The sequence below is a fragment of the Mytilus californianus genome, unplaced genomic scaffold, assembly GCF_021869535.1.
Source record: "Mytilus californianus isolate M0D057914Y unplaced genomic scaffold, xbMytCali1.0.p SCAF_3, whole genome shotgun sequence".
NCBI lineage: Eukaryota > Metazoa > Mollusca > Bivalvia > Mytilida > Mytilidae > Mytilus > Mytilus californianus.
The window spans coordinates 12,678,556-12,694,935 of record NW_026262679.1 but is presented as its reverse complement, the minus strand read 5'-3'; the positions used below and the strand labels follow the sequence as shown (position 1 = coordinate 12,694,935).

The following is a 16,380-nucleotide window of genomic DNA, read 5'->3' as shown; positions in this document are numbered from 1 at the left end:
CATGAAGGTACCCCCATTACGACCCTCATGCATTACATGACGTGTGATTCCAGTTACAACATCGTTAGTCTCTCGAACTATGCAAGCATATATATATATAGTACGTGAGTGTTGCATGTCATTGATTTTCATTTCATGTGTTTTTTCTCACGGGACAATTGTTTTTTTTTTCAATAAAATTTAGAAGAATGAACTTTAAAAAAAAGTATTTGTTGTTTTTCTTTTTTTTTTCTTGATTTCAATAGAAACAAATTGGTTTTTTTAACGATTTTTTTTTATAAATTTATTTATTAAAAAAAGCAGTGCATCCCCCTTTTTTCTCCTAACTTAAGGCAAACTCCATCTATGATCATCTATTGGTTATAAAATTGCTGTTTCTTAAACTCAAATGTTGGTTACTGCACTTTAATCGGATTACGTATAGAAGCGTCATAAAATCAATGCAAACAATGAATAAGGTAAAAAATTCCATACACTGTATGGAGGAAATATAACAATTTTACTTTCGGTTTTGTATTTCCAGAAAAACTATATACGTGATCACAAGATGGCAGATAATGGGGAAGTAAATCAAAATGAAAGAGAGGTATGTTTAAAATAAAGTATAGTACTTATTTAAAAACGACCATTATTGAATGGTTTTGAATGCATTTAATTTAATGAACATTAACTTCCTTGGAGTAGTGTAATTGTGTGAGGTTTCAATATTACATTACGACCAAAAGTGTATACTTTCTATGGTTATCATACACCTTATTGCTATTTGTCCGCCATTACTGGACATCACAGAGGTAACTGGTTCCCATAAAATTTTGACGTCATAATACAAAATATCTGACGCCATGTGCAATGGAAAAGTGATTGTTGTATGATGTCAGCGGTTCAAGCGGGACAGATTCTCAGGTCAGCCGGGACAGAATTCCAAATAGCGATAAGGTGTATGGCATGAACTATCCACCAGAGAGCACATCGCCACATGTGTCAACAGTGAACGATACATTGCCTATGGCCAATATTACGATCTCAAATCAAAATTATTACTGAACATTTCTGATCATTTCTGAAATATATTTCTTGAACTGAATTCTTGAGCTATTATATATTGCCATATAATGATATAAATATCTTTATGAAAATACATTTCTTTTAAAATATTTTATACAAGACACAATCACAGGTCAATGCTATGATATGATCGAAAAAGTAAAAATCAATATTTCTGACATTTTACTTTAAAGTTATTGTCGTTAGGCTATAGTTGACGCTGTACCACAAGACAAAAAGTAAACTATGCGAGGAGAGGTGAAGTCAGAGATGATGTATCTTTAGTGTGGTAATCAGCCATAAAACGCAAAACTAATGGCACTATATTTAATATTATACCGAGTGTTGATGGTTTACATTTAATTAGAAGAACATATTGAAATAAAGAAAATGTTGATAGGATGAAAAGAAAGTAAATGGAGAACTGGAGAAGATGCCATTGAAGCCATAACAACCAAGAGTTGATGAAAAACGACAAGTAGACAACTAAAAAATGGGTTGAAAACCAAATCTAAGCAACACGACTCCCACACAAAACAGGGGTGAAATCGGGTGCTTTGGAGGGGAGTCAACAAAACGGATGAAGTGAATACTGCATCCTACACATGTTTCCTGTAAATTAAATTTCAAAGGAAATATAGGATACAAGTCAATCCAGTGATAACAATAACCAATAGACTTCTGTGTTCTATTTACTTTTATAGCTGAAATACACAATTAACTTGTTAATCCTTGTATTCTTGCCAGTGATTCTTGCCTTTTAACATAACGGAAATTCCGTATACCTCTTGCAAGGTTCACATGGTTCATACGTTATGCTAACGTTCGCAAGTACACATCATAATTTCTTGGTCATGTGTAATATAAATATCTGTCAATCACATCATGATCTGGCGTTTGTAAAAGTTTCGAAATGATGACCTCACCTAAATTATTAGGAACGTTTGGTGTAAAGACTTCCTTGTAAGCTGCAACACAACAGTCGTTCCTGAATACCGATAAGCGGTATGGAGAAAAATACCCCCTCTGTAATAACCTCGTGTTCGAGGTATCAGTGCTAAGGTCAGAGCTAAATATAAATATCTATTGAAAAAAAAAAATAATCAAAGAAACTTGCATAAAGTGTAATGCAATAAAATGTTACAGCGCATACACAGCAAAGGCAGTGACAATGTACCAAGTTTATGATTTATACTAACTTATGCCGATAACAGTAGACATCATCTTTCATGCAGTGTTCTGTTTTTGTACGTACGATGTGTAACATGCAGCAAAATATAAAAAAAATTGTCCTCTTTATAAATATTAACACTATTTTAATTTTCATTTAGCGAATGGTCAGAGAGCTTAAATTTTTGTATAAGGGACGATTCAATGATGAAGAAGCGAGAAGAATTTTCGATCATGTGAAATGGGATAGGGAAAGAGGTTTGAAGTTCGTTAGTGAAAGTAAGTCTTTTCTTTCAAGTAACATATAGTTATACATTTACTGTATTAGAGCAACATAGAATTACTAGAAAGAAAGTTGGAACATATATTATGTACAGGTGGTTGTCATCTGGAAGATAAAATTATTTGGTATCCATGAAGTAATGTTGAGAAAAGCTTTGCTATTTAGACAGCCGATGACAGGATTAACTATGAACGTGTTTTTCAATGCTTAATGCACAACCGTTTAATATAGATATCAAGTTTAAAAAAACTATTTGATACTTTTATCACTCACAGACCATGGTTTGTTTGTCTTTATTTTTACGTCAGATTTTTCGAAGTTGGTGGTTGGTGTGGTCTTTTGTACTATCCAATATTTTTTTATATTCCTGTTACTCTTTTTATGTATTATCTATAATTGAACTGGCAGAACATTCTATTTTCATTAATTTGAAAAAAGTGGACAGTTGTATAAGAATGAAGTGAATTCATATAAAAAGCCAAGGTAATTTTAAATGCAAAAATACTGAAAATATATTATAATTTTCCTAACATCATATTATTATAAGAAATTGGTGTGTCCTTACCAAATGTATATTAACATTTCATTAACAATCTATTTGTGTAATCAGTTCAATTTTTTTCTCTTGTAAAACCAAAACGGGTATGTAATAGTACAGAAATAACCAGTTTCTATATTAAACCAACATATGACAAGCTTTATATTGTTTGTTATATCATTAATTTAAAGAATGGATAAAATATTCAAATACAGGATGGGAAGCGCTGAATGTTTCTTAAACAATGAAACATTTTAATACCTGGAAATATAAGATGGGAATAAATGGAAAAATCTTAAACAACTCCATAATGGAAGGTGCACAGCTTCAATAGGTTTGCAAACTTTCTGTGAAGTTCCAAAGAGGTGGATTAAAAACAAAAATTGGTACCATCTTTTGAAGTTCCAAAGACTAGAAAAATGGGAAAAAACCTGCCACAAATCAATTTCAGCAGACGCACTGCCATGAAATAGAAGTTCCTTCATAATAGAAGTTCCAAGTGGAAGAAATATTCTGTAATATTATTTACACTGGAACAAATATTAGTGTTTGTTCCTAACGGAATAAAGGGTATATGATATGTGTTCCAACTGGAACAGATATTATGGCATTGTTTATAACAAATAGTCCACGAAACTTCAGTTAGGCGGAAAAAAATATACGTTGACAGCACAACAGCCAAATACTAGTATGTGCAATCATTCTGTGGCTTTTTAAAAATCTGGGTTGAAAATCGTAGGACAAGTTCATTACACAAAACTGGTACCATCTTTTGTAAATTTAGCTGAAAAATAACTTAAGTTCCCATGTCTGAAAAATTCGGAAAATTCCCGAAAAAATTTCATTATAGCAGGTGCATACCTTCAACATGTGTGCAATTTTTCTATGGAATATCAGGGATCTGGTTTGAAAAGTTTAATTTGATTACACAAATTAGATAACCACTTTTCATAGCCCGCCAGTCCGATTTCCGCCCGACATTATCATAATGTAAGCCGGTTTTGGATTTCGTCGAACCCAACCATATTGCAACATTATTAAATTGAACCATTTATATAACAGTTTTAATATTACTTTATAATACATCTTTCTTTAAAGGTGAATCGTCTGAAGTGAGGAGAATAATAGGACAATCAGAGGTATGGCAAAACCTTTCTAGTTATAGAAAACATGTCTTCATCAAAGTGTAAAAATGTATTTGTATGTTGTATTTAATGATCTAAGGCCGTGTTCACACCGAGGCTTAAACAAGTTTGAAACAAGTTTCATTGAAATTTTGAACATTAATTATAAAAAAATACAGCGTTAATTTTGATAACGCTTGAAGCTAGAATTAAATGCATGTCAAATAACTGATTAGTTTTTATTTCAAAGATGAAAACAATACGACTTGTGTACACAAAATATGTTTCACATGGGCAGTGTGAACGTGGCCTTACACGACCAGCGTCGTTTTACAGATAAAAATAATCAGTTATACAGTTACGTCACTCAACAAACGACAACTACTGAACATCAGATTCCTGACTTAGGACAGGTGCAAACAATTGCAGCGGGTTTATTATAAACGTTTTAATGGTACCAAACCTTCACCTTTTTTCTGGAACAATAGTGTAACATCACAACATAGAAAGACACACTATAAAATATCAACTGAAATGGCTTAACTCAATCAAAGAACAGATTAACACCAGTGAACATACACTGAACAAATAAATTTGACCTATGATACAATGTAAATACAAAATAAATAAACTAAGGGAAGAATAATAAAAGTAACATGTTATACCGCTAGAACTTATTTGTACATGAATTTAATGACAAAAAAAAAAGAAATATTTAGGCAGTTGTTATCAAATAGTTCGTTTCTATGTATGTTGGCGTTTGTTTTTGTTGCACTTCTGTGTTCCTGTTGTTCCTTTGTTTTCTTCTTATAGTTGATGTGTTTCCCTCGGTTTTAGTTTGTAACCCGAATTTGTTTTCTCTTAATCGATTTATGACTTTTGAACAGCGGTATACTACTGTTGCCTTTATTTGGTTATTTTAAAAAGACCAAAGAGGTTTCTTATAATGCGACCGTTCTAATCAGGATATATTAGACATACCAGATGATTGAAACGCGCGCACATGCACGTCACTTCTTACCTCTTTTTCTGTCTTTTCAAATTTTGCCCCAAATGTATACTTTAACGTTTTACGAATTTAAAGTATATTTACATTCGTGTCTTTTATTTTGAGCGTTCCTGGTGCTGGTTAATCAAGTGTTATTTTCATTTACGAGCACTGGGTCGATATCATTGATGGTGGACTGCTACTCAGTACTTCGTTGCTACTGACATGATATATAACTTACCTTTCTGAAATTCTGTGTTGATAATCTTTTTTTAATAAACTAAGGTTATTAGTCCCTGAGGCAAAGTTTAACTTAGATGGATCTCTATTATTTGTAGGTCTTTTTTGTCATAAAACTCTTACGTTTTCAAATTTCATATAAATACATCCTTTGCTTTGTGTTCCCGATGATATTATATCCAGAAGGAGCTTCGGACCCTCAAATTTATAAAGTGTTATTGTAAGGAAACATTTTTATGCTTTTAAAATACATTATAATATGATGTATATACGTACAAGACGTTTTAAGTTGATTAACTTGTGTCTTATTCTTTACTTATTGCTTCTTTTATAATATACGTTTAAACTAAATCTAGTTTTTTCCAGTAACAAATACTTCTATAGAAGATTCGCTTTTTAAATGTCTTACATAATCATATATCACAATGATTTTTAGGATACAATAAATGCTATTAAAACAGATCCGACTATCATCGATCTTCTAAAGAATGGTATCAAGAAAGAAACCCGACAGTTTGCTTGTGAAGCATGTGATCATGCCTGGTGGAGAAAGGTGCCCATGTCAAAAGAGGTATGTGTATGGTTTATAAAAGATATCTTATATCAGACAGAAATATTAATATAGTATAACTTAATATGTACTGAAAGACATTAATAACTCAACTTCTATCATAATTTGGTCGACCGTTATGGAATAGCTGTGTCATATCATGTGCGACTTTTCTTCTGAATTTTAAACGATATATACTCTATAGTAAAAAAATGTTTTACCCTTCCAAAGCATCCGTATTGCTTAGTATTTTGTTTTCTGTGAAGTGCATTATAAACTGTTTGTCTGTTCCATATTTGTTTCTCTTGGCTAAAGTGCTGTCTGTCTGTCTTATATATGTAAGCCTCAAATCTATGTCCAGCCTCAAATCTATGTCCTTTCCGCAAATCTATGTCCTTTTAATATTGCGTCATAGACGTTCCAAATTTATGTCCTTTATTGTCTCAAATCTATGTCTTTTATTGTCTCAAATCTATGTCCTGTATTGTCTCAAATCTATGTCCTTTATTATTTCAAATCTATGGTATGGCCATTTTTGTTTCAAATCTATGTCCTTTATCGAAATGTGGTGACGTAAGGAAGTTACATGGACGGGAGTCCCTATCACCCACATAGCCAAGGACGCATAGAACGCTTCAATAGAACACTAACAGAATATTTTAGAAAAGAGATGTCATTGGAAAAAGACTGACTGGCCTTCAAAATTGTCTAAATTGTACAACAGGGTACACAAAAGTACAAAGCCTTCCACACCTTATCAGCTTAACACTAAAAGACCTAACTTTGCAACAACTTATGATCAACAGGTGAATATAAAAATGAATAGAATTTAAAAAAAAAGAAAGATAAAATTTACCATACTACACATTATATAATACACGTACCGTAATGTTTTATTAATTAGACGCGAATCAAGTTAAAAGCTGATAATCCCCCCCCCCCCCCCCCTCCAACACATACACACACGTGATAATTATTACAGAACAATTAACACGGGATCAAGAAAAGCAAACTGTGCAATTTGAAAATGTTGTAGTTGTAGTTTTACAATAAAATGTAAATCATACAATAATTACACACACATGTAAAATTTTTAAGCACACACATGGGGAACACATCCCAACTAGACGGGCATATTAGACGGGCATAGATTTGCGCATGGCGAAACAAACTAAAAAGATTTAAGAAAAGGACACAGATTTGAGGCCGTATATTTGTTAACGGACATAGATTTGCGAATGACGTCATGATTGAAAATAAATTTGAAAATAGGACACAGATTTGAGGCCGTATCTTTTTTTAACGGACATGGATTAGCGATTGACGTCACGATGGGGCACAGATTTGAGAAACGGACACAGATTTGAGGCCGTACACAGATCTGAGGTTTACATATATATGTTCCTTTTATTGTTCTATTGCATAGGCACTTGTCTCTGAAAACAAATCATGTATTATATAAAGGTATATAGGAATTTTTTTTCAGAGACAAGTGCCTGTGTTTCCTTGATACCTTCAATTTTTTGATGTCATATAGTACCTGAACTATAAATCCCGAAAACTATCTTTATAATCGTTCAGGCAATATACGTTGGGAATTATCCAATTTTTTATAAATCTTTAAAAAATAATTAATAAAAAAAACTAAATTCCTAATGAGCTACCTAGCTTATGTTATAGGCTATCCCGCCCAGAACTCAGACTCTTGTCAATTACCTTCATTTTCACTTCTTAAGATTTTTTCATTAAGGACATTTAGACAAGCCTTCGTGGTTTCGTGCATTGTTTAACCTTTATGGGACGTAATCGTAAAGTATTTCAATATAATTCTTGAATTGTCGCTTCATATATGTCTATTTAATGATAACACAATTATTAAAAAAAAAAAAGAAGAACTGTACAATGTTTGATAAATTTTAGGTATCAAAATGCAGAAAGTGTAACAAAAAATATGATCCAGTTCCACGGGAATTCGAATGGGGATGGGCATCTTATGACTGTAAATGTGGCCATGAGTTTAGGTAAGCAATGGTTATTAGTAAGGCATCGACGATTCATCTTTTGTAGGTCATGGGTTTTTATATGTGGACAGACATATTATCCGCTTTATTCAAAGCAAACCTTTTTTCAATAACAAACAGGAACAAGAATTATTATTGAAACTCTATTGAGTTTATTCCCATAATTTTCAATGGAAATCAAACTATTTTGTTCATTTTGCTTCTAAAAATAAATTATCTTTTTCAAGAAAGGAGTTGGCCCAGTAAGATCCCTTTTTGGCCCCAAAATATAGCAGTTTTACAAAATTGTTAAAATGTAAATATTTAGCTATTTATTGGAAAGAAGAATACTTCTGTTACATAAATATGGGCTGTTTTTGACAATACAATGCACATGTATCGGGTACTAGCATCATTAAGTCATGCTAAATTACTAAAATCTTCGAAATTTTAGCATTTTGGTTAATTTTTAGACGGTTTCCGTATGAAATGGAAGTGGCCGCATTTGTGTTCATTCTTAATATTTAAATGTAAGTTGTATTTGATGATAATACATAACATATATAAAGGTTGAGAATGAACACGGATGCGGCCACTTTCATTTTTGACAATAACCATCTGAAAAGTGACATATTATGGCATATTTGATAGATTTTTCATATTTAAGCTTGAATTTGAGCGTCTTTGATGACTAAATCAGTTCAAATCTTTCACATAAACTAATTGAATCGACTGAAGTAGACACTTCAGTGTTTAAAAAGTGTCCAAAATCTTTCATCAGATGAACTTGAATTTTGAGGCCAAAATCGGCCCTTACCGGACCTACTCCTTTAGTATCAAACAATTTATTGAAAAATTCATCCCCCACTCCACAGACAAATAAATAATCGGTATCATATATGTTTTAAAAAAGAACTTAACGTAAGCATTTCAGATGTGAGTAGCTCGTCGGTAAAGTAGCAAATTTACCACTTAAAATAAACCTACTCCTTCACAAAATATGTACGTGAAGAGGTAACGGTATGGTGTTAAGTGATTGTGAAACACCAGAATCCTTAAAATGATTTAGAAAAAAAGTCCACAAAACACTACCTAGAAAACTAAGTAACACTAACCCCACCAAAAGCTAGGGGTGAAATTCTAGTTTTTGCTCTATATGTAGGACCCGTCGTGTTGTACACACAACTCTTAAAAAGTCTCGATATATTATAACCGAATAAAACAAACACGGACAAATGAATATAAGACTTCGGCTTTGAACGTTCTTGATGAAGGTAAATCCAGAAAAGCGCTTCGGACGCATGTGAGAAATTTATAACGTGTTGTTTTCATTTTTTTCAAAAATCATGTAACACATGTAGATCTAATAGCGATCTAATTGGACAAGCATATAAAGCTCAGAAAAATAAATAAAAAAAAGTTTTTACCAATCTAATTAAAATATAGATCTCGGATTTCGTTATACTACGTTATACTACATACGAACATACTTCGTATGTAGTATAACGTAGTATAACGAAATCCGAGATCTATATTTTAGTATAACGTAGTATAACGAAATCCGAGATCTATATTTTAATTAGATTGAAGTTTTTACATTCTTATTTATAAATGACATCAATCTTAACTGCTAAATATGAGGTTTACGATGGTAGATTAAGATAACTTTTATCATATGTTTTGAATCATGTCGTTCGTCTCTCTTGAATCTCCTTAGGTTTGCAAATTTATAACGAGAAGCTTAGCTTAATATAACTATAACAAAATAGTAAATAAAGTATCAGTCTAAACCACATAAGTTGTGTGTGGGGAAGGTCAATTACATATAATAACCAGAATTCCATTACTAGGTCCTAGTTCATGTTCATGTTAGTTGTTTGTTGACGGTTTTAGTCTATCGTCCTTATGACAATGTTCATGTTAGTTGTTTGTTGACGGGTTTAGTCTCTCCTCCTAGCAATGGACCTTTGAAGTAATATATAGGTGCAACACAGAAAGATTTCAAATTAACATATACAAACATCCAACCACGACATGAAATCAATATTGAAAAGTACTATTGTGAAAAAAAAATGCTTTTTGAGATGATGTCCAGGTCAATGAATAAACTCTTCATAGATACCAAGATTAAAAATGTTGTACACAAGAAGCGCGTTTCGTCTACAAAGGACTCATCAGTGACGCTCGAATCAAAAAAGTAAAAAAGGCCACATAGAGTACGAAGTTGAAGAACATTGAGCCAAATAAAGCTAAGGTATTATATACCTGGGGTAGAAAATCCTTTGTATTTCAAAAAAATCAAAATTTTGTGAACATTTAATTCATAATTATGACCATATCATATAAGATTGATAGGATCGCACGAACAGAACACAACCTTACGTACAAAAACAATGATTTATGGCATTAAGATAATTAAAATGTTCAATTTAATATCAGAGCAATGTAATGGTTCAAATTGTTTAAATCCTTTTTTTTTATTTTACTTTTTTAGTGGTGCAGGGCAAAAGAACACTAGTGCACCTTGCTATAAATGTGAAAGATCAGTTGATCCAACGGGAATAAAGCCGTTTTGGAGACGTCGTGGAAGGAAATCTGACAACCAGCATTGCTGTGACGCACCAGATTGCACTGGACATGATCCAGTACGTATTCATGATGTTGACCCAGATAGAATATACGATGATGGTACTGATAACAGCAGACCTGTAAAGTTCTCCCGGCCAGTGGAACTTGACGATGTGACGGGACAAGTAGAAAATCTTCACGTTAGAAATGAGTCTGTTCGAAATGTTAATTTACAGCGTAACCCCATCACGCCAAGAAGACAAAGTGGTATGATATTATGAATTTTTCCCTTATTATTCTCTTTTTGTATTTTTTAGACATAAAAATAAAACTAAATAGATAAAACAAGCTGGAGAAATTCGTATTAAAAGGGCAAAACTTATAAATAAAAGGAGATTTGAGGTGCACGCCAATAAGAGAGCAAGCAAACAACACAAATAAGCAAATGACATAGATGTCAACACTTATTCTTCAACAGAAGACAGGAGGAGTCTATACAATATGCCAAGCTCTAAACACCCAGTCTACGAAAGTTCTAAATTAATAATTGTAAATTAACATATTATTTTGTTTTTGTTTAATCATGATCTCTACCCAATTCTCACTTTTATGTCTATTTTTCGTCCAAATACTCGTGTCTCTTCTTTTTCAAGTCCTTCATTTTCAATTGTTTTCGTGCAATCTTAGTCTCTCCTCCTATTGACATACCCGGTAGTTCCTATTAGTTGTTTGTTGACGGTTTAAGTCGCTTCTCCTATTGACAATGTTCCTTTTATTTGATTGTTGACGGTTCAAGTTTATCCTCCTATTTACAATGTTCCCGTTAGTTGTTTCTTGACGGTTTAAGTCTATCCTCCTTATGACAATGTTCCTGTTAGTTGTTTGTTGACGGGTTTAGTCTCTCCTCCTATTGACAATGTTCCTGTTATTTGTTTCGTCGACAATTTTAGTCCCTCCTCCTATTGCATAGTTCCTGTTAGTTGTTTATTGACGATTTTAGTCTCTCTCCTATTGACAATGTTCATGTTAGTTGTTTGTTGACGGTTTTAGTCTATCGTCCTTATGACAATGTTCATGTTAGTTGTTTGTTGACGGTTTTAGTCCCTCCTCCTATTGACAATGTTCATGTTAGTTGTTTGTTGACGGTTTTAGTCTCTCCTCCTATTGACAATGTTCATGTTAGTTGTTTGTTGACGGTTTTAGTCTATCCTCCTTATGACAATTTTCATGTTAGTTATTTTGTTGACGGTTTTAGTCCATCCTCCTATTGACAATGTTCATGTTAGTTGTTTGTTGACGGTTTTAGTCTCTCCTATTGACAATGTTCATGTTAGTTGTTTGTTGACGGTTTTAGTCTATCCTCCTTATGACAATGTTCATGTTAGTTGTTTGTTGACGGTTTTAGTTCCTCCTCCTATTGACAATGTTCATGTTAGTTGTTTGTTGACGGTTTTAGTCTATCCTCCTTATGACAATTTTCATGTTAGTTGTTTGTTGACGGTTTTAGTCTCTCCTCCTATTGACAATGTTCATGTTAGTTGTTTGTTGACGGTTTAAGTCGCTTCTCCTATTGACAATGTTCCTTTTATTTGATTGTTGACGGTTCAAGTTTATCCTCCTATTTACAATGTTCCCGTTAGTTGTTTCTTGACGGTTTAAGTCTATCCTCCTTATGACAATGTTCCTGTTAGTTGTTTGTTGACGGGTTTAGTCTCTCCTCCTATTGACAATGTTCCTGTTATTTGTTTCGTCGACAATTTTAGTCCCTCCTCCTATTGCATAGTTCCTGTTAGTTGTTTATTGACGATTTTAGTCTCTCTCCTATTGACAATGTTCATGTTAGTTGTTTGTTGACGGTTTTAGTCTATCGTCCTTATGACAATGTTCATGTTAGTTGTTTGTTGACGGTTTTAGTCTATCGTCCTTATGACAATGTTCATGTTAGTTGTTTGTTGACGGTTTTAGTCCCTCCTCCTATTGACAATGTTCATGTTAGTTGTTTGTTGACGGTTTTAGTCTCTCCTCCTATTGACAATGTTCATGTTAGTTGTTTATTGACAGTTTTAGTCTATCGTCCTTATGACAATGTTCATGTTAGTTGTTTGTTGACGGTTTTAGTCTATCCTCCTTATGACAATGTTCATGTTAGTTGTTTGTTGACGGTTTTAGTCTATCGTCCTGATGACAATGTTCATGTTAGTTGTTTGTTGACGGTTTTAGTCTATCGTCCTTATGACAATGTTCATGTTAGTTGTTTGTTGACGGTTTTAGTCTATCGTCCTTATGACAATGTTCATGTTAGTTGTTTGTTGACGGTTTTAGTCTATCCTCCTTATGACAATGTTCATGTTAGTTGTTTGTTGACGGTTTTAGTCTATCCTCCTTATGACAATGTTCATGTTAGTTGTTTGTTGTCGGTTTTAGTCTATCGTCCTTATGACAATGTTCATGTTAGTTGATTGTTGACGGTTTTAGTCTATCGTCCTTATGACAATGTTCATGTTAGTTGTTTGTTGACGGTTTTAGTCTATCCTCCTTATGACAATTTTCATGTTAGTTGTTTGTTGACGGTTTTAGTCTATCGTCCTTATGACAATGTTCATGTTAGTTGTTTGTTGACGGTTTTAGTCTATCCTCCTTATGACAATTTTCATGTTAGTTGTTTGTTGACGGGTTTAGTCTCTCCTCCTATTGACAATGTTCATGTTAGTTGTTTGTTGACGGTTTTAGTCTATCGTCCTTATGACAATGTTCATGTTAGTTGTTTGTTGACGGGTTTAGTCTCTCCTCCTATTGACAATGTTCATGTTAGTTGTTTGTTGACGGTTTTAGTCTATCGTCCTTATGACAATGTTCATGTTAGTTGTTTGTTGACGGTTTTAGTCTATCCTCCTTATGACAATTTTCATGTTAGTTGTTTGTTGACGGTTTTAGTCTATCGTCCTTATGAAAATGTGCATGTTAGTTGTTTGTTGACGGTTTTAGTCCCTCCTCCTATTGACAATGTTCATGTTAGTTGTTTGTTGACGGTTTTAGTCTCTCCTCCTATTGACAATGTTCATGTTAGTTGTTTGTTGACGGTTTTAGTCTATCCTCCTTATGACAATTTTCATGTTAGTTGTTTGTTGACGGGTTTAGTCTCTCCTCCTATTGACAATGTTCATGTTAGTTGTTTGTTGACGGTTTTAGTCTATCCTCCTTATGACAATTTTCATGTTAGTTGTTTGTTGACGGGTTTAGTCTCTCCTCCTATTGACAATGTTCATGTTAGTTGTTTGTTGACGGTTTTAGTCTATCGTCCTTATGACAATGTTCATGTTAGTTGTTTGTTGACGGGTTTAGTCTCTCCTCCTATTGACAATGTTCATGTTAGTTGTTTGTTGACGGTTTTAGTCTATCGTCCTTATGACAATGTTCATGTTAGTTGTTTGTTGACGGTTTTAGTCTATCCTCCTTATGACAATTTTCATGTTAGTTGATTGTTGACGGTTTTAGTCTATCGTCCTTATGAAAATGTTCATGTTAGTTGTTTGTTGACGGTTTTAGTCCCTCCTCCTATTGACAATGTTCATGTTAGTTGTTTGTTGACGGTTTTAGTCTCTCCTCCTTATGACAATTTTCATGTTAGTTGTTTGTTGACGGTTTTAGTCTATCGTCCTTATGACAATGTTCATGTTAGTTGTTTGTTGACGGTTTTAGTCTATCGTCCTTATGACAATGTTCATGTTAGTTGTTTGTTGACGGTTTTAGTCTATCGTCCTTATGACAATGTTCATGTTAGTTGTTTGTTGACGGTTTTAGTCTATCGTCCTTATGACAATGTTCATGTTAGTTGTTTGTTGACGGTTTTAGTCTATCGTCCTTATGACAATGTTCATGTTAGTTGTTTGTTGACGGTTTTAGTCTATCCTCCTTATGACAATGTTCATGTTAGTTGTTTGTTGTCGGTTTTAGTCTATCGTCCTTATGACAATGTTCATGTTAGTTGTTTGTTGACGGTTTTAGTCTATCGTCCTTATGACAATGTTCATGTTAGTTGTTTGTTGACGGTTTTAGTCTATCGTCCTTATGACAATGTTCATGTTAGTTGTTTGTTGTCGGTTTTAGTCTATCCTCCTTATGACAATGTTCATGTTAGTTGTTTGTTGTCGGTTTTAGTCTATCCTCCTTATGACAATGTTCATGTTAGTTGTTTGTTTTGAAACTATTCTTGTCGGTTCAATGTAATCTTAATAATTTTCTTGTACATTTAAGGTATTTAGCTTGTTCACAGTCATGTCTCTCTACTTCAGGACATACACAGTTTTATTTTTTTTTGGGGGGGGGGGGAGGGGGAGTCACGAGTTGTTTTCTGACCATTATCGCTCACAACCTTGCCTCTCCGTCTTTTCACCAATTTTCTGTTTGTTTTAAGTCCACTTCATCTTTTTCCCTTTGACCGCCCTGTCTCCTCTTTTTCTTATACCGTTTCATGTTGTTGTTTTTGGTGTCATTACTTTTTTCTATATACAGATTTCTTTGGTAATCGTTCAGGATTTTGTATGGTTCCGTTGGATATTTTCATTTTCGTTTTAAGATTGAAGAAAATACAGTAAATGTCTACGTTTTATCAGTGCAAAAAACATTTTACAAAAAAAAATGTCATACATTTTATTGAATAGTTAATCAGGAGGAGTACACACTTTTTACTGGAATTTTGGGATATCTGTTGAAATAGCGAAGAGCAAAGGTATAATATTTAGTTTATTCACCACAAACTTGTTCCAAAATGAATTTTTTATTGTATTTCAGGAATCAGTACATGTGTGAGTCCTGAATCTAGAGTAAACAAAAAGAAAGTGGTTTATCCAAGTGAACCCCACATAAGTACGGGATCAACCATAGCTACATTCCTTTCTCAGAGTGAGATAGCATCATCATATTTTCCTAGCCTGGCTTCAATTCCAGAACATCAAGGCCGAGGTGGTCGTGGTCGTGGTCGTGGAGGGCGAAGATATTAATTTTGCTTAATCATATTTAATATTTATTGGTTTCAAATACAGTCAACTAATAGTTTTAATTGAAAATACTAGTACAAAGCATTATGTTATTGATTTTTTAATTCAGCATTTCTTCATTTCTCATTATCTCTGTTAAGTGTCTTAATTTCATTTCCGCAGCATGTAATGATATAATTTTGATAAAATATTCAATACATCACAAATGGCTCGTTTATGTTTTCATTTTGTGATGTTTTGATTTTTACTGCCAGTTCATTTTGAGTTGTCATTGTATTGTCCACCATTTTATTTTGGGGTGTCATGACCTTACATTGTCTATGTTTTAAACTCTCGTGTCTTGTGTTGTCGGTCAGTTTATGTTGTGTTGTCAGGGGGTTGAATTATTTAATTTTCACCTGCTTCATAGTCGTTTATTGTCTTCTACTGAGATCATTGGCAACACCACGTTGATTAAACATTTGTATAACAATGGGTCTAAAAAGGGTTTAATTGCCAAAAAAATAAGAGAAATAGAGACTTCGGTCTTAATTATTTTGTTATATAGTTTAATAAGACCTGTCAATGAATTTTATCGTCCGCAAATGCTAATTTTTAGATATTGCTGTCATGTATTAACTGTCTATCAGCTCATACTGAGGTGTCCTAGAATTACAAGCTAAACGCCAATGATGTTTCCCAGCTGACATGGTCTAGTATGTGTCCGACAGTTTATGTAGAGGTAATTCATATTTACCTGTAAATGTATTTTGAACTGTTTATGCCTTGTTTTGTCACTCAATTTATTTTGAGGTTCCCCGAATTTGCTCGTCAGTGCATTTTTAGCTGTCATGGTCTTGTAAATGCCCCCTCGTTTCAAAGTAAGATAATGCGGATTC

At 33.3% G+C, this 16,380-nt stretch overlaps 1 protein-coding gene across 1 annotated transcript; it reads left to right on the top strand.

Annotated features, from left to right (window-relative positions):
• The first annotated feature begins 327 nt into the window (after nt 1-327).
• Nucleotides 328-15,760, top strand: LOC127732982 (shiftless antiviral inhibitor of ribosomal frameshifting protein homolog). Its single transcript, XM_052242237.1, has 7 exons — nt 328-586; nt 2,376-2,493; nt 4,134-4,174; nt 5,824-5,958; nt 7,858-7,958; nt 10,432-10,772; nt 15,297-15,760. The coding sequence occupies exons 1-7, from the start codon at nt 548-550 to the stop codon at nt 15,503-15,505; spliced, it is 984 nt and encodes a 327-aa protein (XP_052098197.1). The 5' UTR covers nt 328-547; the 3' UTR covers nt 15,506-15,760.
• The last annotated feature ends 620 nt before the right edge of the window (nt 15,761-16,380 follow it).